This window comes from Typopeltis vanoorti, chromosome 3 (genome assembly GCF_054136105.1).
Source record: "Typopeltis vanoorti isolate ZY-2024b chromosome 3, IOZ_Tvanoo_1.0, whole genome shotgun sequence".
Taxonomy (NCBI): Eukaryota; Metazoa; Arthropoda; class Arachnida; order Uropygi; family Thelyphonidae; genus Typopeltis; species Typopeltis vanoorti.
The window spans coordinates 95,990,869-96,017,687 of record NC_143551.1 but is presented as its reverse complement, the minus strand read 5'-3'; the positions used below and the strand labels follow the sequence as shown (position 1 = coordinate 96,017,687).

Genomic DNA, 26,819 nt, shown 5'->3' with positions numbered 1-26,819 from the left:
AAATACCCAAATCTTTGAATTTATCAACTCTTTCTAAAACCCAATGGATCGAGCCAACATTATAATCAAAATCGCTTGAGAATTTTAGTCGTCATCCCGAACCAGTGGAAGTTCTCAGAATCTCCATTCCTTAAATATACTGGTGTCCAAAACCCATTTCAGAAAATTACAACTCAAATTCAGATGAATCAGCTTTTGGCAATTTGTATAACTCACGATGTCGAGAAGAAAGAGAGGAATACAATCAAATTTTCGAATCGCGCGCAAATGGGTCACGTAGTACGTAGTAGCACTCAAAAGGATAAAAGGCAAAAGGCTGCGCTACTGTGTTTCAAGGAGACTCTTTTCGTGAAAGAATAAAAGTGCAAAGTCTTGTAATGTCTCAAATACATCATCCACATGATTTCACGCGAGGATTATTATTGGAAAATTGAAGAAGCCGCAGAATTACCGATATTGCTAGAGTTTGGAATCTCACACAGCGTTGTATCCAGGATCTGGGCAGCGTTTCAAACCAATTAATCGTGTTCCAGACGTTTGCTAAGAGCACGAAGCATGAAGGCAGATTTTTGGTTATAACAGCAAAACATAATCGATGCGCCACGGCAGGTCAGCTTGCAAGTGGGCTCCATTCAAGCACAGGTACGCGGATATCTCGACAAACTGTGGCAAGACTGCGACGAGTAGGCCAATACGTGAGAAGGCTGTAGTCTGCGTCCCTATGTCCACAGCTCATCGTGTAGCACGTTTTCAGTGGTGTATATCTATAAAAATTGGACAAGACACCAATGGGGATGTGTACTCTTTACAAATGAGTCGTTATAGTCTTTCCTGAGATGAAACTGGTACTGTTTACCATCGCGAGAATGTTCTTGAAAGGGATAGATACGGTGGTGCTGGAGTTATGATGTGGGAGTCATTATGCTTAATGGATGCACTGAGGTACAAGTGTTGGAAAAAGGGACTATGACTAATGAATGGTAGTGCGACGAAGTTCTTCAATGTCATATTCGATCGTTTCGTGGTGTTGTAGGCGAAGAATTCATTTTTATTGATGACATGCCACACCACATCGTACACGAACAGTGGAGATACTTCTGGAGACGAGGATATTAATTGAATCGAGTGGCCAGCACGCTCTCCATATCTCAATCCCATAGAACATGTTGCGACGCAACAGGGAGACGCATTGCTCTCTGGAAGAGGAATGAACCAGTTTGCCTTAAGAATTCCTGAATCACTTGATACTAAGCATGGCACGACGTTATGCGAGCTGCATCTCAGTTCGGGGTGGACATATTCCATATTGAAATCTCTCTCCGCATAAATTTTCTGTCCTTAACTACGTCATTAAGAAATCTGTAATTTTTGCACAAAATGTATTGCAATTTAATTTGTACAAACTTTATAACACACATTTTTGTGTAATATAATTTCTTAGTATGCTGGCAATAAATTTATATCCACATTTGGTTGTAGTCGTGAAATTTTAAGACCAGTCCAATAGTAAGATTCACATCTATAATTCCACTTCACGTGAAGAACCACCCATATAAACTGGAAAGACTAGACAATTTTAATCAGAAAAATACTAAGCATGTCAATCCTTAAATGCAGTATAAATTGCACAAGGAGAATGCTGACAAAATTCCTGTACTAGTTTCGTGCAGTATAGTGGACTTTATCAGGAGCATGAATACAATAATTGAATTAAACAACAAGCAAATTAATGGAAACAGTAACAAATAATATTCAAGATAAAAAAACAAAAGAGTATAGAAGATCACCTGTTCATGTGGAATGAAGTCGTAATTCCTCCTCTAAGATCAAAACGAAGGCTATCAACGGAGGTTTTCTAGGTAATTAATGTGGTGCATTACTAATCTGTGTTATTGCGAAACGTAAGATTCTTTTCCCTCTAATAAGCTCACGGTACATATTGCTTCAGATAGCTACAGTAACATTCCGCCTTACGACAATTCGCTTTTCAATGACGAGTGCCCATTTCTACGACGGTTTTAGCGACATGACGCTCCCGTGAATCAACCGATGCGCAGTTAGCGTGAACTGTTTGTTTACGACGTGATAGCTCGCTGTATCTGTGTTTTGGTGTTTCACTGCGAATTATAAACTTTTATAACTATTTTATTTTATTGTTATTAATAATGGCAGATAAAATTCAAAGTAAGGGTGTTGATGTTTCCAGTGAAAAGAAGACGCGTAAACCTATTGCATTACATACTGAGATTAAAATAGAGAGAGACCGCAGGCTCAACTTATCTCGCACTATGGTTACGGTTGTTAAAAACAAAGATGTGAGAAGTGCTACACCAGTTGATACTGCAGTTATCTGTAAACGTGACAATCTTATTGCCGAAACAGAAAAGCTTTTAATGGTGTAGATTAATGACCAAACTGGCTGGTCATCCATTCTCTTAAGCTAAGCTATTCAGGATAACTTTTACGTTTGCAAATATTATTGGCACATATCGATATACGATGGTCTGGAACCTAACATGTCGTATGACCGGAGTAAGCCTGTATTATTAAATAGTACCAAAATTTGCTATCAAAAATTTATACTGTCAGCTCTTTCATTCTGACAGTCAACATCTCCCATATTAAAATTCTGCATTAAAAATGCTTCTATTTTCCTCATATCTTGAAGTAACAGGCTGATAATAATATTGCTTCTTTTTTTATCCGCCCAATCTCAAATGTACAGACTCCACGCTTATTATGCATGCTGTTTCGAATTTCTCTGAACAGGAAGTTAGTGTGCCATCGATTACATAGTCGCTTTCCTGGAAAAGCAAGATATCATGCTTATTAAAAAAATGTTCCTAATTGGATTCATTTTGGAATGCAGTACTTCTCTCCTAAAGCACCTATTAAATCTCTCAACGCTTGCGATAAATCAAACTGTATTTTCTTTCTCCAAGTAATTCGCATTGGTTTAAACGATATTCAAATTTAAGTGAAAACTGTTTATCTGTTATCCGGGTATTGGATCAACAATTATCATCTAATACCCGGAAAACCTAGTGACAGCGAACAGTACTATAAACTTACGGGTTATCTCCGAAGTTTATACTTAGAACACAGCAACAGACATCTACAGTACTTGCTTTAATTTAACTATGTGTAAGTACTTACAAATAAACCTAATACCAGTATTTACTCATGATGATCAAATAGTTCGGTCTCTTCTTGAAAACATGTCAAAAATCATGAATCCTTTGTTGAAAAAAAAAAATCTCTCAATGCCTACAGCATCAGAAAACGCACTCAATATGTCACCACATCTTCGAGATAATTTTTAAACTGCTACTATATAACTTACTCATTTTGCAAGGCGAAAAAACAGCCGTCTTCTTTATAATCCAGTGTTATGTGATTTGGTCGGTTTTAAAAATATAAGAAAGCTGCTACTGGAAGTCCAACAGAATCTGTAACTTAGACCGAATTCTGTCTGGAAGGAGGGAAGGAAGGAAGGAATGAATGAATGAATGAATGAATATATATATATATATATATATATATATATATATATATTCATTTTTAATATAAACTGACTATAAACCCGAGAATTATAACAAATTGAGATTTGTTTGCAAACGCAACATGTTTCGTCGAGATTGACTTCATCAGGCGTTAAGAACATAGAAAGATATTAAAAGACACTGAAACAAACATTGAGACACTCTAAAGCTATACAATTATAAAGTTATGATATTCGACTGTAAATTACAGTTATGAACTTGTGCTATAGTCCGTGTTAAAGTTCTATTGTTGTACACTTTTGCGTGTGTGGAACCACGCGATCTCCAGTATCTGATAGTAGAGCTGAAAGAGTCAGGCAAATTATAGCTGAGATTATTGTTCATATGAAGAGGGTCCAAGTGATTTCTTTTGACTCTACAATGCGGCGTTCTACCTCATCATGGCAGATGTGTAGGTTTGAAGTTGTCCAATTTACTTCATGTTGGCGGCTTTTGTTGTTCGTTTTACTGAAAACAGGACATGGCCTGATAGGGTAGTAGCTCTGGTTCTCTTGTAAGCAATGTCTCTCTGGTGTTCCTCGAGACGTAGGAGGATAGATTTCTCCGTTTGGCCATAGTAAGGTTTTCCGCACTCACATGTGACCTTGTATACACCTGGAAATTGTAGAAGGTTGTGAGGTTGTTTATAGTTTCTGAAACTTGATCTTATTTTTGGAAGAGTCGAGAAGCACGTTTGTATGTTGAATTTCTTTAAGATTCTACTCAGTTTTTTGGACAGTCTGCTGATATATGGCAAACAGATATAACCTTTGGAGTCAACAATAGAACTTTAACACGGACTATAGCACAAGTTCATAATAACTGTAATTTACAGTCGAATATCACAACTTTATAATTGTATAGCTTTAGAGTGTCTCAATGTTTGTTTCAGTGTCTTTTAATATATTTCTATGTTCTTAACGACGCCTGATGAAGTCAATCTCGAAGAAACATGTTGCGTTTGCAAATAAATCTCAATTTGTTATAATTCTCGGGTTTATAGTCAGTTTATATTAAAAATGAACATATCCCAACCCCGAGTTAATAATAGTATCCATCATATATATATATACTGTTCATTTAAAATAACACAGAAAACCGAACTAATTTACATTGTAAATGAAAAATCTTTAAAAAAAAACAGAGCTATTTTTACAAATACGTCAATATTTTTCAAGATATGTTATTCATCATCGCAATTAATACTAGATAAACAGAATGGACGAGGAAAGATTAGCAAAACAAATGTTCTCTGCCAGGTTGGCAGCAAAACGACCCAGAGGAAGACCAAGATATAGGTGGATTGATACGGTACAAAGTGCCTTAGACGATAGAAATATAAGATCTGATAATGTTGGAATCTTGACAAGTAACAGACTGATTTGGAGGGAAATTAATTTTTTAAAGAAATTAAAAAATTTAGATAGGAAATTAATAATGATGTAATTTTTTTCATGTAGTACTATCATATCCTGTACACCCCTTGAGGGTACATGGCAGGAATTTGATGATGATAAATTAATACTAGTTAAGGACAGTTGTATGGAATACTGCGGTACAATCTGCAATAATTGCTTTGATTCAGTATTATCTTTCCTCGTGAAAAAACAAATCAATAAGAATTCTTGACTGAAAAACCGATCAGTTGCTTACAGAATCAGAAGACACAAAATGCCACAGTTATGCTTAATGTCATTACAATAGCATCATAAATTACAAATGCATAAATACTATTTTAAGATATTTAATTTACAAATTATATTTGGATTTTCTTGTTTATTTTAAATTATATATAATAATTTTTATTTTTTTCCACAAAAAGAATTCTTGTTCGGACTTGCTAACGTTCTTGAATTTTTAAATTTTAGCAAAACACAAATAGCGCAGGATTATAAAAACTTCTGTTTCGTCAACACACACACAAATGGGTAAGTCATATATTTTGCTTAAAATATAGTAATTTAAAAGTTTAAAATAAACAAAATCCGCTAAATCCCCTTTTTATTCCCATATAGGGAGTAGGCGAGGCCGTTTTAGCCCTAACTTTTGGAGACTGAGTAGTCAGTTCAATCTCCACTGGTATCCAATCAGAGATAGCTGGCCCAAGGCTATCACTAATTAAGCGGCACGCAGTGAAGAGAATGGCTCAACAAGTGGCGCCATCTCGTGGCCCCTAACACAATATATTTAACATCTGAAATAGCGTGGATTCTACGGTCGATTTTCTTGAGTTTACGGGACGAAAAACCCGCTTGCCTGTGCCAGAGATCGACTAACTCGGAAACCGGTCAAAAAAAGGCTTAGAAAAATTTTCTCTAGTCGCCGACTAGACTCGAAATCAAGTCTTCCTTCGTGCGGCTAAGCGCTGCGGTGTGCAAACGCCGCATCCACTGAGCTATACAAGTTTAAAATATAAGATAATTATTATTATTGGAAAGAAAAACAGCACGTGAATTTTCTCGGAATGCCACGGAATTAAAACTCCTCAATGATACGAGGAACATTAAAAGTTTAACTAAATCTTAAAGTAACTGTTGTCAGAGGAAAGCGAAATAAACAGATATGTAGACAAAGCACTCCGCTTTCATTTTATGTTGTTCTCTTTGCCAAATACAATGCTTTCAACCTTTTTTTTTGTCCAAGTTACACCCTAAAGGAAATATCAAAAACCTTTTTAACACTTTAAAAAAAAGTTTATGTATTGTGAAATTTGCATTATTTCCAGAACATTGCAAATGCTAGCCCAGCTTTTTAAGACCTAATTGGTTCCTTGACAATCGTCGGTAAATGAGCCATCGTAATTGAACCTTAATTTCTGAAGGGTTCGTTTGACGACAGAAATGAGTTATGTTATGGCAGATACAATTTGAAAATTATTATTAAGACATCTACAGGGAGTCAGGGACTCACTGAGGGAGGTCACATGACCCACACCAGCTGTCATGCCTTTCCTTGGATTCATTCATACCACCTGCACTCACACCTTCAAAGGAAGTCCATTCCAATCATGCATCACTCTATGAGTGAAAAATCTAACTCTCATCCCCTTCTTTACAGCATTCACTCTCAACTTCAGCTTCCTCATTCTTTCTCTCCACTCCATAAAATGAAAAATTCCATCTAGACCCTTTCAAAAGTTTGTAAGTCTGAATCATATCACCCCCTCTTTCTCCTGTTTGCTAATGTCTGCAGTCTATAAATTATCAATGTCTTCATAATCAGTATTTCACAATTCTGATATCATTTTTAACACATTCCTCTGCACTTGCTCCACTGCATCAATCACTACGGAAAGCAGGAGACCAGACCAGCACGCAAAAGTCCAAGTCATATCAAGGCCTTGTAAAGAGGCAAAACGACTTCCTTATCCTTACCTGTCAAAGTTCATTCGCAATATTTGCAATACGGCCCTTGTCCTTCAACTTTCTATGCACTAAAACTTCAAGATCCCTATTCTGATTAGATTTTTCACCCCACCAATGTAATGACACTGAATATCTCATTACACCAAAGTGTATGACGTTACATTTGCTAACAGTGAACTGCCAGCCATTCTCACATACAATTTTAGCATATTCAAACCATTCTGCACCGAATACCCTGATTCCCATCCCCCATATACCATTTTTTGATGTCAGTCAGCAATCCTCTTATCCATGTTATTCTATAATCCAAGATAGAAGGCCGAGTAGACAGCATATCTATAAGGCGTATTTTATAAAAATATGCCTTGTAAAGTTTTATAAGCCTTAGCAAAGTCCAAAAGCATAACGATACATCCATTCCTAACTTGGCAGTAAATAAAATGCGAGCAAGTTGCTCAAATATGACCTTCCTGCAGTAAATCCATGCTATTCATTGCAAAGTATAGATTCTCTGTTTAATTCACTTCGGTAATGTGATGTCTTACCAAGTTTTTCAAATTCTTCACCACCACCACTCCAGAGATACTAAGAAGTCGATAGTTGGACACATCAGCCTTCGTACCATACTCGTGCAATGGGATTATCACACATTCTTATCACTCCTGTCAGTCTTTCCTGTTCTGAGACGCAGATTATATAGCCTGGTCAAAGGAACAGTTAGTTCAGATGAAAACTCTTAGCACCTGTGTTGATATCCCATCAGTCCCCGTTGCTGAATTCTTATTTAGTTTGTGCAACACCTCTAGTAACTAGTACTCATATCAGTTTCTTCATCCAGTGAAGAGGTAGCAGCAGTTGAACCTTTCATACACCAGGTTGGTAGTTTTTAGCAAAATGGGAACTCATTAGTTGAACAATCTCTTCTGCATCCGTCACACGCATATGATCTGCATTCAGCAGTTATTCTTTCATACTCATTCTTAATAACATCACAGCAAAATGCCCACTAAATTAAAATACAGTACTTAAACAATTGAATTATGCACATTTAATAGAGCTAAAGTGAAAATGTTGGAGGATTTACTCTTTAGAGTTTCTTAAAATAAAAATCTAAATGTAGCTTCTGAACTAAGAAGTATTTCTTTTCTAATAAATTTCCTTGTAGCATGATAAGACATTTTTGATCGACGATACTTAAACTTCAAGCTCCATTCAAAATTAGATAAACAGTTTCCAAATTGTTTAGACAAATTTTCAAGTGCCTATTAGGGAAGAGATTATGTTTTTCAATTTCTTCTTCTTCAATAGTTTCTTGTTGTGCCATTTCCCGAAGCGCCTCAATGGTATGTTCCTTTTCATGAAAGTTAGTAATTTATTTGTATATGTATGTGTAACCACAGTCGTTGTTGCCGTTTCCAAAGAAAATTCAAAACCCTGGATCTCAAAAAATTCCCCTCGGGTTGGATTCAGCGACTTCGTTTCAGGCATTTCTACTAGTTTTTATGGCATAAAATACAGAATGCATTTTGGACTGGTTACTGGGTTTGTTATTGCACTCACTGCATTTATCATTTGCAAATGTTCGTCGAAGGTAATGCCAGGCTGTTGACCAATTCCCCTCTGCACCTGTAAAGAGATCTGGGCAGACAGAGTCAAAGGGATTTTTTTTTTTTTTAACATAAATGTGTATACAGTATTTCGTGAGACAAAACTAGGTTATTGGATAAAAAATAAACCATGATAAGACATTCATTAGAAATAATTCACACTAAAATGTTTTACTCTTAGTTACATGCTGCGGTCTAAGTCAGTCAGTGCGAAAACTGCTATTGAAAAAATATGCATTCCGATTGCCTCACTTCTGTGGCCCGGCATTTTATAGTCATAATTGGAAAATTTATACGAGTCGTAAAATTGGAGTATACTGTATTCATTAATTTTTAGCGTACAAGAAGTGCTCAGATGGCTGTGAAACTTTAAACTATGTTCCTTTATTCGCCACAGGTGATCACTATATATAATAACTCTACAGAAGTTAGTCGAATAACACCTGTTGCTTAATTTTATAAATTACTAGTCCACTACACATTTTAAAGAGGAGTGGCAGATTGATGGACATAATGCAATTTACCTCATACCTTTAACTGCAATGACGCTAATTTGAAATAATCCAAAGGAAAACGGATTCAGCTTATCAGAATTTATGCGTTTCTGTAATAATCAGCACTGGCTCATACTATCTGAAGCGAATCTTTACATTTTGCCGTACTTACAGCAAATACTTTTCAATGTTTATTTAATATAATTTATCATGCCTGAAGCTTAAGTCATAATCAACTATGCAATCATCTTTTTAATGTGTTACCCACCGCAGAGAGTTACAGGCTACCTTTTATCCTTTTTAAAAAGTATTTAAATAAACATATTTAGGGAGAAATTAATCAGATATATTAATGAAAACACTACGCGCATGCTTTTCAGACTAAATATAAGATGCCGATCTCTGACTAATTAATTGATATGATTAGAAGAGGAACGCAAGCAGATAAAGATTGGATTCTGTTTATGTTATTTTTTTTGTTTCGTATCGACTCCCAAGCCACGCGCCGATTCTCCAAATATACTCATCGATCTCCGAAAGCACCGACCTGTGTAATTGTTGAGGCAGCCTGTGTTCCCTAGAAACATTAACATGACTGATTGAAACTTTTAATTGCGCTTTCTTGTCGTCTTTTCTTTTCTTGCATAAATTTGTTGCGGACCCGACTAAAACAGAGGAGGTTAATGTGAGTTGCGGCATGCCGTGACTCTTCAGTATTTCATTATTTTTTTTTTTTCCCGAACTGTCCTTATCACTTTGGGGTTGTATATTAGATGTGGTTCGTACTGGCTTTCTGTAAGAGAAATGTGTAAGATCCTGAACATATTTTACTTGTCTTGTCAAGTAATGCAAAATTGATGATCATAAGTGACCGTTTAATTAACATGCATTAAGAATCACTGGATATTTCTAAAAATTTATATTTCCGCATTTCGGCGCAAAACGTGATAGATTGTGAAATGTTTTGCAAAAACCTTCGGGAACTGATTCTAGTGACGCAACTTTGTGAACAAAAGGCAACAGAATGTTCGAATAATTAATCTTTAGCTGTACTAAATCTTCGATGATTTATGAAATAGTTATGCTTTTAAATTCTTCTAAGTATAAAGACACGTTGTTTGACAACTTCGAATTAAATAGCTCAGTAATAGAATTCTACTCATCTTTGAATAAAACAAAAATAAGTTCCAAAAAATAGCAAAACTTATTGGGTGATGGAGCTACTGTTTATCAATAAAGGCTAATTTAGATCTGACTAATATCAAATGTTAATTTATATTAAAAGAGTAATTAGGACATACCTAGTAAGTTATGTCTTAATTACTCTGCAAAGTAGCCAGGTATATTTTAATTACTCTTAATATAAATTAAGATCTAAATTATTAGCCTTTGGTTGGTAAAGAGGGTAGCTCCATCACCCAATAATCTTTGCCATTTTTTGGATATTCTTTTCCATTCGGAACCGCATGAAACGAAGTTCGAATATATACATAAAATTCAAGCATTCAGATAGGACGTGGGTATTCTAGATAGGCACGTTTATTTTAAAGTAAATAAAAATGTTTCATACCTGGAGTGTGTATGAAAGACCTCAGAGTTGGGTTTTCTTCCAATATACGCGAATCACTGGTTACAACGATGCTAAAAGAACTTCGTAATCATATGATTCCTTGAAATAATTGAAATACGTTTCATACCTGGAGTGTGTATGGTTCCTTGCGATGTTGAAGCGATTAAGTATATATTTAGCAAACATTAACCAATTAGGTTGGCCATACTACAAATCTGTGGATTAAATATGTGCGGGTGCATTGTCATGGAAATGAATCAAGGAAGTGTATGTTCCCATTGATCGGTTCTAACGCTTCTTTTATCGGTTCAATGTGAGTACTAGTTAGTTTCATACAAATTGCACTCTCGTCAAATTGTGCGTGCACAAATCATCCGCCGAGGTGAACTCAATTTCTGATTATGACCAAGCATGGATATTGGCTGTTTAAATATTTTCAAAAGTTAGGGATAAAATAACTAAACTTCACTCTTTGGAAAGGGTGTTAAAGAGGATTTACATTATAAAAATTGTTCACCTTTGCCAAATTACTACTACTCCGGTAACTAGAGATTTTCAATCTGCAAAACAGGCTGAACACAAACTGCTAACAAACATAATACACTAGCCTCACAGTCTTAGTTATATTTTATTGTATTCTCAACCAAAATCAAAGCTGAATTACCATATAAAGACTGATTAAAGCTTAGATTGATAGTAGTTCATTATGCAGTACTGTATTTATTATTAACATTAACGCTTGTAATTTTTCTTGGTATGCGAAGTACATCTAAGTGGAAAAAAATAGAGATGCTTAATTCCAAAGAATTTGAATTTGGTAACGACTGCATATGATAATTGTCAGATGAAGGGTTATAATGTCCATGTGAAGAAGAGAAGATAATGTATAGAGTAAATCTCTGAAACACGAGCGAGGAAAGCTTCTGGACATCCTGCAATAGAAGTGAACGAAGTATAGCTTGAAGGGAGGAAAAGGCCTTCTGGAGGAGTCCAGAGAGGCCAAAGTTGTCTTTAGGATTCAGAAGGAAGAATGAAGATACTCTCAGCATTGCCATTCGCAAGTATTGCGTAAAACCATGCTGGATGTATGACTGAAGACGTACATCTAACACTTTATGACAAAGACGTAAGAGAACAGGATCAACTATAACTGGAAGGTAATCAGAGGATAAAGATGCAGCGTCCTTCAATAGCACGTTAGTACAGGTACCGCTGATGAGCTAAGGATTAGATAACCCGTAAAACTGCTCCAAAGATCAAACATGGAACTTCTGGACAAGTGTCTTAGAAAGGCACTTCTAAAATTCAATTAGCGGGACAGTGGTCTCGCGTCTGGCGATAAAAATGATCAAAATCGCATAAACATATGAGAAAGAATAAATCATATGTAAATAGACTTTTCCTTTATTTTACTTTTTTTTTTTTCAGTCGCAAACCTTTTTTTTTTATGCAGCTCGCTTACTGCATAATTTACCAATGGCGGATTTGAGAGATGAAAAAACCGAATTATATTAATAAAACAAGAAAAGTTACAATAATAAGCTATTCTCGCCACCTACTCTTAAAAAATATCAAATCCGTTACTAATGTGAATCATTTGCTTTCGGACAAAATGTTTTGCGATTCTCTGTAGACATTTCGCTTTTTGTGTACTACATAAGGAATACATTTAATATGACACTGAGGGAGAAATTTCTTACAGACACGAAGTTCTTTTAGCATCATTGTAACCACTGATTCACGTATATTGGAAGAAGACCCTGACTCTGAGTGCCTCCACCTGGAGTAAGAAATCGACTGCTTCTTTTATTAGGTAATCGATTTCATAAGATTGAGCTGTTATTGTCGTCTTTCATTCTCCTCGAAGCACTCGCAGTCACGAACGATGCCAAGAAATTTTATAAGGAATTTGCTCTTTGGAACATTCTTGTTACTGTCCGGTGCTGTATTTCTAGCTTATTGGAGTTACTCAATCTCCAACAATGAAACAAACAGCTTTCGTCAAACGTAGTACAATATGTTCTCTATGGGGAGGGGGGGGGGGGTAGAAGGAGCCAAGATTGGCATTCTTTGCATTCTTTGTTGTCTCATTCTGTATCTCTTTATACATATTTTGAATTTCGTATCATTGTGCTTTTATTGACAAACTAGTACTAATTTACTACAATACCAAGGGACACGATTAGAAAGATTCTCAGAATATACTACTTGTACACAAATAATCCTAACCTTAATGATAAATTTAATTTATTCCTACTCGTGTTTTTAATGAGAGTAATAAAATGCATCATGGTATATAATACGTGAACCCAGTACTGAGGGGACAAGAGGTTGGTCGTAATTAAGAAGTGGTTACTTTTTTACTGAAAATTTTAATAATTGACAGTACTAGTGTTGATATTATGATACTGCTCGAATTTAAGAGTAAAATTTTCGCTGTCATTTAAACAGCGCTTTTAACTACAGCCAGACTCCTGCTTTTTCAGTTATTTTTTAGATGAAATAGGCAAAACAATTGAGATATATGTTGTCGAAGACAGCTGAACAATGCAACCTGTAGAGGTGTCTGCAGTCCCCTTTTATTTTATTGCGATTAAACTGATTTTGTTTTAATTTTTTTATTTTTAAGGAGACCTTTAACAATGGAAGAAAAAGTATGCTTCGCATGTAGCCGAAATCAGTTATGTTACTTTTAGAGATGTCTAAAGGCGGGGTAGATAGATAGATAGAGAGAGAGAGAGAGGGGGGGGGGAGGAGGAACAATCTCCCTCTCTCCTCTTTTAATTGAAGTTCGACTGAGTGGAGTTTTTCAGAATCTTAAGCAAACATTAGGAACAGTCATATTCCAAGTTTCGTTAAAAATTGGTCACACGATGCTACCAGAAGAGGATCCCACGTAGGATGCGAATCGGCTTTCTTCCTTGCAATAAATCTTCTCACTATTCTATTTAAGCTGAATGATTGAGTAACTACAGAGAGATGAAAGAGCAAAATTCTTGGGCGCTTTTCGCTGTTATCAAATGTGCTCTTATTATTATTAAGATTGGATTTAACGCTTAAAATTTAGCCTACTGAGTACCATTCTGGAATAAAAATTTCATATCGATAATATTCAACTTGGAATCGAAGTTACAGCAAACTGAATTCTAGTAATAATAACTCTTATAATTTTAATTATAAGAGTCATTATTGCTATAAGAAAATGCAGTCGGCGAAGATAAAAGCTCTTCGCACTCCGTGAAAATAATCTATTTAAATAATTATTTTGAACAGAGAGAGAATTGATGGATTACAGCTAAATTTAGGAAATGCAGTAGAGATTTAAACTTTATATAACAATACTAAACTGCTAGAAATTATTTTAATTTTTATTTATATGACTATTTACTCTAGCACAAGGTGTATGATAAAAAGGAAAAGCTGGGAGAAAAAACAGAAAAAACAAACAAGAAACTGAGGTAGAAATACAGGTGCAATGCAGGCGAAATTTACCGCAGATAGACCTTAAGAGGATATCTAAGAAAATCTAAGGAACAAACGCGAACAGTTAACCATAATAAAGTGGAAATGATACAATGAAAGGTGACTATTCTTGAAGGGGAAATCGTATTTAAAAAACAGCTCTACTGAGGAAATCAGTTAGCGAGCAGAAGCTTGCGAAAGCAAATAAAATAATAACGAGGTGACAAATTAATATTAATTGGAGACTCACTGATAAAGGAAACTGAAATATATCTTATGTAGATAAGACGGGTGGGGCAGGAGTAAGAGAAGGGAACTGACGGAGTTTGAAAGAGGCATTGTGGTAGGATGCCATGTCGCAGGCTTATTTCTTCTGCAAATTGTTGACAAATTGGGCCATCCCAGGTCAACAATCAGTGATACCATACTGAGATGGAAGCGCAGGAAGTCAACTCGCAATAGACAACCCAATACACTGACCGAACGTGACCGTAGGGTGATACGAAGGATAATATGCAAAAACCGTCATTCGTCGGCCTACACGCTGAATACGAAGTTCTGGGCATCGACTGTAACATGAATCTGCACAGAAATATTCAGAACCGAGGTTTGCAACATGGTAGGAAAGCAATATGCAACGTCGTCTTCAGTGGTACAAAGGGACTTGGAAGCTTAGAAAGCTGTGTTATGGAGCGACGAATCATGCTACACCCTCAACCGAGCAGGTGGACGAATGTGGCGGGTGCCCAGTGAACATCTCTTACCAGAATGTGTAACTTCATCTATGAAATTCGGAGGTGGCGGGCGGTATGACCCTCTTTTTCCTGATTTGCCCTCGGACCTCTGTGGTGCCACGAACATAGAACGGTATCTGAAAATCCTGGATAATGCAATGCTTCTTACTTTGTGCCGTTTCTACGGAAATGCCCATTGTCTCAGCAAGACACCGTGTCATAAGGCTGCTGCTGTAACTGCGTGGTTTGTGGACATGAACTTCACACTTGACTGGCCTCCACAGATTCCTGATCTCAACCCTACTAAACATCTGTGGGATGAACTGGATCGTCGAGCGAGGTCAAGGGACGTCAGCCCCAACAACAGTCCGTGACCTCATTACGTACCTACAGGAAGAATGGTCCAAAATTGCCACTGATTGGTATCGTTCGGCTTGTGGAAAGTATGCCCCATAGGACTGCTGCAGTTATCACAGTGAAAGGAGGTCCTACATCTTATTAAGGTGGGAATGATGTCTATTTGTCCTTTACGGTGTCCTCTGACTTCTTTCGAAGCAGTGTATTTTACAAGGAGTAAGGATATTGTGGACAGACTGGATTCTTAGCAAGTAGTATCCTGTAATCTATACTGGAGAAACTGGGCGTAAAATGGATATTTATAATAATCCCATTGAGTACAGAGAGCTTGGTTTGCATATCATATTATACAGATTTTGAAAGGGTCAGCAAGGTACTAATGCATTACATATTAGAAGTTGTAATCTTTCGTGGGCGGGAGTGACATTAAAAAAATGGAGGGTGGAGATAAAGAGTATAACAACAGGGGAAAGGATAAGAGCTTCCATTAGTTTAAAATTTAATTAATTTAAGTGGCAAAAAAGCCACTATAATGTTGTATTCATGGATCTCTTGCGTGTCTGAACACGTAAGACGTGGGAAAAAAAAGATAGCATAAATCAGGTTTGTCCCATATAACTACTACAAGCAATCAAGTAGTTTAGCAAGAAATAAAAATGCCTCATATTTATTATAACTATTTTATATGAAAGTTCAAAGAATCCTCTAAAATGCTGCTGATCGCCACAAAATGTAACAAAAATCAAGGCTTAATCATATACCTAGTTTAGTCAGCTTTCATTAAAAATCTAACTGCCGCGTACCTAGGATAAGATATGAGCAATACTACAGAACATGATGGCAGCAACCAGCATCGTCCCAACATGTATACAGTAATTAATTTAAAGTTTTTATACTGTTACTTATTTATATGTATGCACTGTGTTCTGATGACATCCAATATGTGTAATTAATTGTTTCTAGCCTCTTTTATACAACTTTTGCTTAATACTCCTAACGATGTACGTCTGATGACTTACGAAACTTTGTAGGGTTATATTTTATTAAGTTCGTTATTTGTCTTAAAACATGTGATCTCAATACCACCGGAAGCTATCTGAAGAACTGCTAAACCACAGAAACTTGTGCATTCATTTAGAAGCTCAAGGTGAGTGCTTGTGGTCTAAAGTTAGAAAAATTACACATTAAACAGAAGAACTTCATAAACAGATTAACGTTTCTTATACAATGTAGAGACAATGGTATTACACTTAAATTCATTACTCAAACATTTATTCAATTCAGTCAAAGCAAATAGGATATGCAAAAAAAAAAAAAACAGAAGTGGTAATCTTAACTCTTTTTGCCCTAGTGATTCCAATTGGAATCACTAACTGTCTTGGCTTTCGTAGCCCATATTACATGGCGAATGATTCCAATTGGTATCGTACGTCGTAGTTCCGTTTCTTTAAATAATAATAATACCAGGTATGTATTATACGCATAAATCTTACCAATATCGGTTTTTATGACTTAGTAGAATAATATGCATATATTGGATTATAGAGTATAAGCTCAGAAGTTGAATATTTGCTACCAAAATATAATGATTCCATATGGCAGTCTTTCTCAAACTTCAGATATCTGCGTATCCCTTCTTAAATTTTCATTATTACCAAGTACTCCCTAATTAATTAATACAAAATAAATTCATTAATTAATTAAAAAATAAATTCATTAATTAATTAAAAAATAAATTCATTAATTTAAAATATTAATTAAAATTAAATATCTATTTTATTTGAATTTATATGTTCATGTAAACAAAAAATACGATTTATTTTTAAATTTTGGTTCTCTAGAGATGTCAGATGACATACTTATCAATTTCATTTGATCCAGATGCAATATCAACGTTTTCTGTAGAAATGTTCTATTCTGTAGAAATGTTGCTTACAGCTACTTGTATTTGCTATATTGCTCTCTTTTGGGGGTTTTATAAATCCAATCTTTAACCAATGATCCATATGTAAGAATTTGAAAGCTAAAAAAAAATACTGTATTTACTCGAATATAACTCTGTTTTCCCAAAATTAAAGTTAAAAAATCGTGTTGCGAGATAAGTGAAGAATTTTCGGAAACTAAAGTTTTCAGAAAAAAACTGAAAATGGTGCGACTTACCAAGAAGCTCCTACTCGCTATCACTACTTTTGGCATTGAGAACAGTTTCTTTGTGAGCATCGTCAAAATCATTGACCCAAAATAGCGTCATCTTCTTTCCCATTATTTCAAGCAAAAATTACCAGTAATTTACAAGACTGAGATACGTAGAGCAGCGAAGAACTGCATATGATTGGTGCGGTATTAACAAAAGATCACGCGAACCAAAGACAAATTAGCATTTCAGCAGTTGAGTTGAAATGCTAATTCCCTTCAAGCGAATTCCATAATATCTGAAACACATTCACTATATATTTCTTAGTTTTAACACGTTAACGACAGGGGGCGGTGTCAAGCAAAACCATATGTTCCACCAGCAACATATGGTTTTGCTTGGTCTATACAGCAGTTTCTGTTGGAGAGGGGATGTGATTCATTAGTAAGTGCCGTTTTTATCCCGGTTGTCTCTTGCAGTGTTTGTTGAAAAATATAATGACTCCTTTAATTATGCATAGCCGAAAATTTCCTCGTACCCCTGGGGGTACGCGTGCCACACTTTGAGAAACATTGCCATATGGAATCAATTGGTCAGAATTCCTATCCTGAAATGTATTTTTCATCAAAATACTCGATACTCTTGCTTTTTTAGACCTAAAGACAAAATAAATAGAAAGAAAATTTTTTTTTCACTTGGAAAAAAAAAATTCAGGTCAGAAAGGGAACGAAAGATAAGAGAACGTATCTCAGCCACTAGATCAGAGCTTTCGAAGCTAGACCATGATACTAAGTTACCAGGTCGAACTTATGAGATATTACTCACAGACTCACATGCAACAAAGCTGTAGCAGTTTCCAATAAAATGAAATATAATTTGATTAAAAAATGTAACTTGCTTCAACAAGAAAAATATCTAGCCAATCTAAAATTGTCATTAATCATTCTTCCAAAGTCTTATTTGACATCGAAAAGAATCTCTTAACAAGAGGTTTTAATTTGCCTTATCTCCACACAGAGTATTCCAAAAGTGGACACAGTGCACATTGAAAAGGGAATACTCTATCTTCCAAGACACTGCAGATCTCATTCACATTCAAACTTCAGCTTTATTACTCAAAACTAAATTACCAACTAGAAACAAACCGAAATTGGAATTAACAGCTCTTAAAGAATTCCAATGGGATAAAAGCACAGTAACAGTGCAGGCAGACAAAGGAAATGAACACAGGCGAATACTTATCGTTAAACCAGGATCTCACATGGCATACACACAATAAAATTAATGATTTGATCCAAGAGTTGCCTAATTGGCTAGAAGAATAAAAAAATCTTTATCAACTAAACATCCATTAGCCCCAAGAATTTTTGGAGCACCAAAAATACAAAAAGAAAAATATTCCATTATGGTCAATTGTAGGTGGAATAGATTCCCCGACCTCAAACTTGACAAAGTATCTGTCAAGCCTGGTAGCTCCACACATATAGGAAAGGCAGAATCCTATGTGTGGAACAGCTTACATTTTATTGAAAAGGTAAAAAATATAAATATAGAACCTTCATACATCTTAGCAAATTTAGATGTAGTCAGTCTATTCACCAATGTACCTAGGGATGACACAGTGGATCTGCTTGTAAACATTTTCAAATAAAAGAAATGGTAATGCCTTTGATATCGTCATCTGAGTGTTAAAGAGAGAAACACAAGCTTTACTGCACAGGCAAATGATAGGGAATGATTCCTCCTTAATTTCAGTATCTGAATCTCTCACCTGGATTTCAGATACTGAAACTTTGCCTGCATCTATACCATAAAACCCTTTTATCAACTTATTTCTATAATATATCTACCCTCTCATCTAGATACCAAACCCAAAGATTGCATTTGCTCAACCTATCCTCATATATTATATTTCATAGCTCCAATATTATTTTGGTTATCCACTTCTGAAACTTTTCCACTGTCTCCTCATCTCTCAGAAGGGTGATCATATCTGGGCATAACAGTCAGTTTAGATCACCATAGTCTAAACAGAGCACATGTAAAGAGAAAGGATCGATCTTCTTTATCCTCACAAGTTAGTGCTCGCTTCAACATCACAATCATTCATTGTCATGACTAACAGCAATGTGGCCTTTGAACTTCTGATGGTGGATATGAATTTTTAAGTCCAAAAACCACATTGTTCCATATCCACTACATCCCTTTGTCTCAACCCCCCCACACACACACTACACTGAATTCCCATCAATATAATAATATTCAAGCAGTGATGTCTTCATTCAAAATGCATAACTTTTTTCTTTCTTCACAATAATGAACAGACTGATTATCACTTGCCTATATCAGTCTCTTCATGACAGCTTCCATGAATTTGTAAACAAAAAAAAAAATCAGCTAACGCCTTTTTTTATTCCCGTATACGGGGAGTAGGCGAGGCCTATCTAACTTTTGGAGACTGAGTGGGCAATTCAATCTCCACTGGTACCCAATCAGAGATAGATGGCCCAAGGCTATCACTAATTTAAGCAGTACACAGTGAAGAGAGACGGCTCAAATGTGCCGCCATCTCATAGTCCCTAACACAATATATTTAATGCCTGAAATAATGTGGGTTCTACGGTCGATTTTCTTGAGTTTACGGGACGAAAAACCCTAGTTTCCAGGAGGAAAAAACCGCTTGCCCGTGCCAGAGATCGACTAACTCGGGAACCGGTCGAAAAAAGGCTTAGAAAAATTTCCTCTAGTCGCCAACTAGACTCGAAACCAAGTCTTTCTTCATGCGGCCAAGCGCCGTGGTATGCAAACGCCACATCCACTGAGCTACACAGGCTCCATGAATTTGTATAAAACTTTTTTTTTATCCCTTTCATCATTCAGAAAACAACTGGATACCATCTACCAGAGCATCCTCAACATCATTAATATAAAAACTTAACAGCAAAGTTTAAAGATAGTCCCTTGCAGTATGCTACTGGTGACTTTCTTACTGTTAGTTCCCACTCCTCCATTTATCACTATTTGATACTGCCAATCACTCTCCTAACAATGTCACTAATTGTTCATTCCTATTCATTTTGGTTTACATAGTAGAATGCCTGTGTGGCATTCTGTTATATGCCTTAGCACATTTTAGCAACATTATATTGCATTTCTCTAAGAGTAGCAAACACTGAGAGAAATGTACTCAAGCTCACTCGCTCACTCACTTCAACAAACTACTGCTGGAAAGTTTAAACTAAAGCCCCACAGGTGCAATACCGTTCTAAAGTAAATTCTCTATAGAAAACTATCCACTATAAACTATTTCTGCAGTACCCATGATTCTGCTATGGTGATAGCCAGCTGTGTCCATTTCCTATGTTTAACCCAGCTGTTAACCATTGGCAATGCAGAAAAACCCTGTAAATAAGATGGGATTCTTCTTGATATAAATATCTGTATTCCTAAATAATTTATATTACTAATTTTGTTATTAAACAGAAATATTTATACATATACGATACAATACTGTGATATTTATAAATAAAAATATCACTACATTATACCTACAAACAAATTTACCTATTAAATATAAATATTAATTGTAGTGGCCCAATTAATTATTTTTACAATGGTAACTTGGTTTGTGAGTATTTCGCAAGATGAGCAAAAATTTTGAATAAATTCGAACTCGATAAACGAGCGACGTCTTGCAACACGAGTACTGTATTACCTATACGCTTTGTCTGCCGAGCGTCACGTGATCACAAGCTGCTCGGGATTGTGGGTAATCGTCTCGCATGCGTGGTGTCCGTCGGCATACCTCATTCGTATAGTCAACATTTGTGCCAACGTTGTGACCACGTGTATAGGCGTAAAGCATTTTTTTTTATTTTGTGTCCAAATGTAGTGACTGTTCTTCATTAACTGTACTACGACAATGGCCCCAATGAAGAAAAGGGCTGAAAAGGAAGGCTGTAAGAAGAAGGAGATGATTACGGTGGAAGTTAAGAAGGAAATCATCGGGAAGAATGAACAAGGTATGCAAGTGGCTGCCATCGCAAGATTTTATAAGAAGTCTATGTCTGAGAAGTCTAGGGAGGTGTGTAAAATGGGGGAAACAGTGCAAAATTTTGTAGAAAAGCACCACCTGAGTAAGGCTGTGGCAGTGCGAGCGATGAATCTGTTTAACGATAATGCAATGTCATATTTCCATGAAATCCTCAAAAGGAGGCAAAATCAAGTGTCATTGGATAGGTTCCTTGTTAAAGTCGCACAAAAAGAAAAAGAGTCAACAGATAGCAGTGATTCCGTTAGTGACAATGAAAGTCGTTCTATCCAATGCAATTACTGTAATATGTAATTGTAATGTAATTAATAAATTCGATTACTTTATGTATTTTGTATTAATCATTTTTATATCAATATTTTTGAGTTTTGGAACGGATCATCAGTGTTTCTATTATTCTCGTGGGGAAATTCGCTTTGATATACAAGTGCTTTGGATTACGAGCACGTTTTCGGAACGAATTATGCTTGTAAACCAAGGTACCACTGTATATGGGTATCCAAACCCAACTCTTGTGTTTGAATCAAGAGCTTGAAATAGCTATAACTTATAATTTATAGCAGCAATTTTCAACCAGTGTGCTGCGAGAGGTCTTCAGGTGTGCCGCGAGATTTATGAAACAAATTAATTGAAAGAAATAATGTCGTCATTTGCACATTTATATATTAGTGTCTGGTCTTCCATCTTGTTGTGTGTGTAGATCGATCAAAATTATGCCTATTTTTTGCCAGATCATCAAAAAAATTAAAAGAATATATTTTTAGTGTGCCGCAGAATTTTAATAATTAGTCTAGGTGTGCCATGTTATGAAAAAGGTTGAAAATCACTGATTTATAGTATAACCAGGTGAAAAAAACTTTCAACATCTATCTCTAATCCAGTATATCCAGAGTATTTTGTAATCTGGGTCTGGCTCCCACTGATGAGACCTCAATAAAGGTCAAAACTGGTTTGGGTAGTGGCCCTTCCCATAATGCATAGCATTATACATGTCCACAAGGATATGTGCATTGCATTATGGGAAACCAAGGCAACTGATGTGATGTCATTAGCCTCTATATACAAGTCATTACCTCTATATCATGTCATTACCCAGTCATGAAGCGACTTCATACACAAACTTTGTTTGCTTTGTTACACTTAAATAAAGGATTAAACCAAGAATATAATTTCTTGGCATCTTTAATTTATTGTGGTGATGCACTATTTTACTACATGTATGTGGAAAATATATGATTTCGGCATTGATTGTGCCTCGATCTGCAAAAAAAATCTTTCACCACCAAATGCTTTTTATTTTATTTGATGAAATATAAACCATGGTTAGTTAAGATGCTATTATTGTAATATAAAACAATTTTCCTAGAAAATTCCCTATTTTTTGAAATCAATTCTGCCCATATGTCTGCAAATCTATAGTATGTTAGCATTAATACTATGGCTAAGGATTAAATATGACTATTAAATTATTTAAGGAATTTACAACGTATACTGGAATATTAATTAAAAGAAACTTTAATTACCTCCTATATTTTGGCATTGTCACATTGCCATATTCATGGGAACATACAACAATGACACGTGCACGTAGGCACTACAAAAAGCAAATGAAGCAGAAGAGAGAAAACTACTGTTGTTCCTAGAGTTCTAAAGGTGCCCCCTAGTGGGCTATATTGGGTTGTCTTGGTTATTGGGCTGAAGTTCTCAAGATGCAAGCTTCCCAAATTTGGGGTAGTCTCATGCGCCCAAATTTGTTGAGGTTTGGAAAGTTTTTTTAGAGCTGAGGCTGATTCCATGAACAATCTTTCATATTTAAATTTGCTGCTGTCTATTAATGTGGCTTTCTTCCAACATATTCTGTGGTGGGTATCCAGAGCATGGTCTGCAAGCCCAAAGTGGCTGTACTGGTGAAACCAGATGTGGTCTTTGTGTTCTTAAATCCTGACATTTGCTGTCATGCCTGTTTTGTCACCCTGCAAGGAACCTGGTATATCCAGGTCCCTTGCAGGTGGAGCGGATAAGGGATACTAATTTTTATATGGTTTGTAACAAGAAGTCAGGTCATATTTTTTTGCCCCTCAACTGGTTTTAATATTTTTGGGATTTTTTGGGTGTTGTAGCCATTGGCTAAGAAAGTGTTAAGGATGTGGTTGAGTTCAGTGGTTAGCGCATTGTCATCTGAACAGATTAATTTTGCCCTGTTATATAGTGTTTTAATAACCCCATATTGTTGTGGGTGAATGTATCTGCCTGTATAGGTGGGTTTTCTGTAAACAGAGAAAACCAAGGATCCACCAGGCTGGCGAGTGATTAGAGTGTCTAGGAAAGGGAGACTGCTGTTTTCCACTTTTTCCAAGGTGAACTGGATTCTGAGGTGTTGGTTGTTTAAATGTGTTAAGAAGGAATGGAGTGTACCTGAGCCATGTGGCTAAATAGCGAATACGTCATCGATGTAGCAAAGCCAAACAGTGGGTTTTTGTGGGCTGAGTTTAAGGCTTTCTCTTCAAAAAGTCTCCATAAAGAAGTTTGGCCAGGGGGTGGAGGAGAGTCCAGAAACCCAGCTCTAGACATAAATGTGGAACTTTACTTGAACCACTTCATGCCCCTCATAAGCAAGATGATGGTTTGCACTATGCAATATTCATCTACTACTAAAACATTCATAAAAATCCATGCTTTACAATGAGATTTAAACCCACATCCTGTTGGGTGATGTGTGTGACAGAGAGCGAAAATGGCATCTTCTTGGTCAATCAGGCTGACGATCTGAAACGATCTCAGAGCTGAATAAAGTGGAATAAAGAGAAAGCAATATATATATATATATATTATACATGCACATATTCACATACTCACTCTGTATAATTTGACTGCAGGAAAGGAACTAGTTCAGCAATTCCTTTTCTCCCAAAACTAGATTCCTTATCTCTTCCTTCTGCACAATGCATTAATGATTGAGAATCTAAACTCAAAGGGATTGCTGTAGAAAGAAGGGATTCTAAAAGTCTTTCATAGTCTTCTATATGCAACTTCTCTACATTCTTTAAAAGTGTTGACTCCTCACTAAATGCAAAACAATGTAGATAAATTTCATTAAAATGACATAAAACTCACATAAAAAGACATACCTAGTAGTGTTTATTATAAGTATAATGTGTTGTATAAAGAAATATTTTACAGATTCATTAGAAAAAAAAAATTAATAAGGAATAAAACACTTATTAAACAAGATATTTAAAAATAAATTACTTTTGAAAAATCAAAGATAATTCACAACTCCCTAACTCTATATATATATATATATATATATAGAAAGTTTTTTTTACTTGCAACACTTGTAGGCGCAAACTTGACTGACTTGTCTGTTTGCTTACTTGGGAAATGGAGCAAAAAAACCAGGTTTATATTTAAAATAACTTGGTATCTTTAACATATATATTATATCCAAGGTAAAAAACTTTCTACATCCATCTCTCATCCTGAGATTTTTATTTAATAAGGTCAAAGCACCTTATGATAACTTGTGTTGGTAAAATATTTATAAGCTCTGTATTACTTAAAACTTAGTATTTCTTAGCCTGGCTCCTGCTGATGAGACCTCAATAAAGGCCGAAACCAGTCTGGGTAGTGGCCCCTTGCCTTTAATACATAGCATCATACATCTCCTCCAGGAGATGTATGATGCTATCGAGTTGCCTTGAACTTGCACTACGTGCAGGGTCAGCTAGACTTGCAACACTTGCAGGCGCACACTTGACTGACTTGTCTGTTTGCTTACTTGGGAAATGGAGCAAAAAAACCAGGTTTATATTTAAAATAACTTGGTATCTTTAACATATATATTATATCCAAGGTAAAAAACTTTCTACATCCATCTCTCATCCTGAGATTTTTATTTAATAAGGTCAAAGCACCTTATTATAACTTGTGTTGGTAAAATATTTATAAGCTCTGTATTACTTAAAACTTAGTATTTCTTAGCCTGGCTCCTGCTGATGAGACCTCAATAAAGGCCGAAACCAGTCTGGGTAGTGGCCCCTTGCCTTTAATACATAGCATCATACATCTCCTCCAGGAGATGTATGATGCTATCGAGTTGCCTTGAACTTGCACTACGTGCAGGGTCAGCTAGACTTGCAACACTTGCAGGCGCAAACTTGACTGACTTGTCTGTTTGCTTACTTGGGAAATGGAGTAAAACACCAGGTTTATATTTAAAATAACTTGGTATCTTTAACATATATATATATATATATATATCGGTTTGTTTACAATGAGAAATATAAGAAATAAATTCTAATCTCATATATTTATATCAGATTATTGAAATCATCTCTCTCTCTCTCTCTCTCTCTGTGTGTGTGTGTGTGTGTGAATTTAATTTTTAATATGAACACTGAATCTTAGGGGGGGAGAGAGAGAGACCAAGAAATGTAACAATAAACTTGGAAGTTCTATAGACTATGCATTCCAACATTTCAAGTGTTTGGAAATTTGAACAAACTAAGCATAGTAAACTCATGAATTATCAACTCTTCAAATTAAATTAACTCAAATTATACAAACAATTTCACAAAATTACCACTCGTTTATTTTGTTAACCAATAATTCGCTTGCAAAATGTTTATAAGTGGAATATATAAATATGTTGGTTTAAAAATTTAATTATTATTAACATAAGACCTCCAAGAGTCAAACAACTCATTGCGGGTGGTCAACATTCTCACATCAAACCGAACTGTGTCTTAAATTTACCCCTATTCACAGTTTCCAAACTTACCAGACTCTCAGGCAAAATACACTCTACTCACCAACCACTCTCCATGCAAAGAAACCCACTACTCACTCTCTGGCTCACAACCTCCTTATACAGATTCCAGGGATGGCCTCTTGATCTAAAAACCACTGTCTCTTTCTATCCTCAAAACATCTTCCCCATATTAATCTGGTAACAACCCTTCAACAATTTATGTGTCTCAAACACACTGGTCAGCAAATTGCATTCCCTCAATCTATCTTCAAATCCCAATCCAAAGATCTAATACTAAGTGAATCTTCAATAGACTGCAAAATATCCTCATCCCCCTTGGTGACTAGATCAAGTTCTTATACACAGGAATTATAACCAGTTTGTGTCTACATGTTAAAGTCCTCATTAATGTCACAATCCATTTTGAAATCCCCACTTATCAAATTTTGACACCTTGTAAGGCCAACATCTACTCTAGTCCTCATAGCTTTCCAAACTTTGCATCATCTGCACATCTCCTAAGATTCTTGTCCCATATCATTAACATACAAGTTATTGTTTAACTTGCCATGTAGTATTTTATCTATTTTGTAGGAACTGTAGCCACTGGCCAGGAAAGTATGGAAAATATAGTTATGTGGTGAGAGCTGCAACATTAGAACAAATAACTCTAGCTCTGTGTGTGAGTGTTTTTAGAATACCATACTGGTGGGCTGGATGATGCGATTGTTTGTGTGGATATCTCTGTGTGTT

At 35.8% G+C, this 26,819-nt stretch overlaps 1 protein-coding gene across 6 annotated transcripts in view; it reads right to left on the bottom strand.

The window, feature by feature from the left end:
• Positions 1–26,819, bottom strand: part of LOC150108403 (protein O-linked-mannose beta-1,2-N-acetylglucosaminyltransferase 1-like) — a 378,713-nt gene that overhangs the window by 112,397 nt on the left and 239,497 nt on the right. For all 6 annotated transcript variants that reach the window (XM_090415822.1, XM_090415823.1, XM_090415824.1 and 3 more), the window contains one exon: positions 24,173–24,379. In XM_090415822.1, coding sequence (XP_090271948.1) covers positions 24,173–24,379 — 207 coding nt within the window. The remainder of the gene's footprint in view (positions 1–24,172; positions 24,380–26,819) is intronic.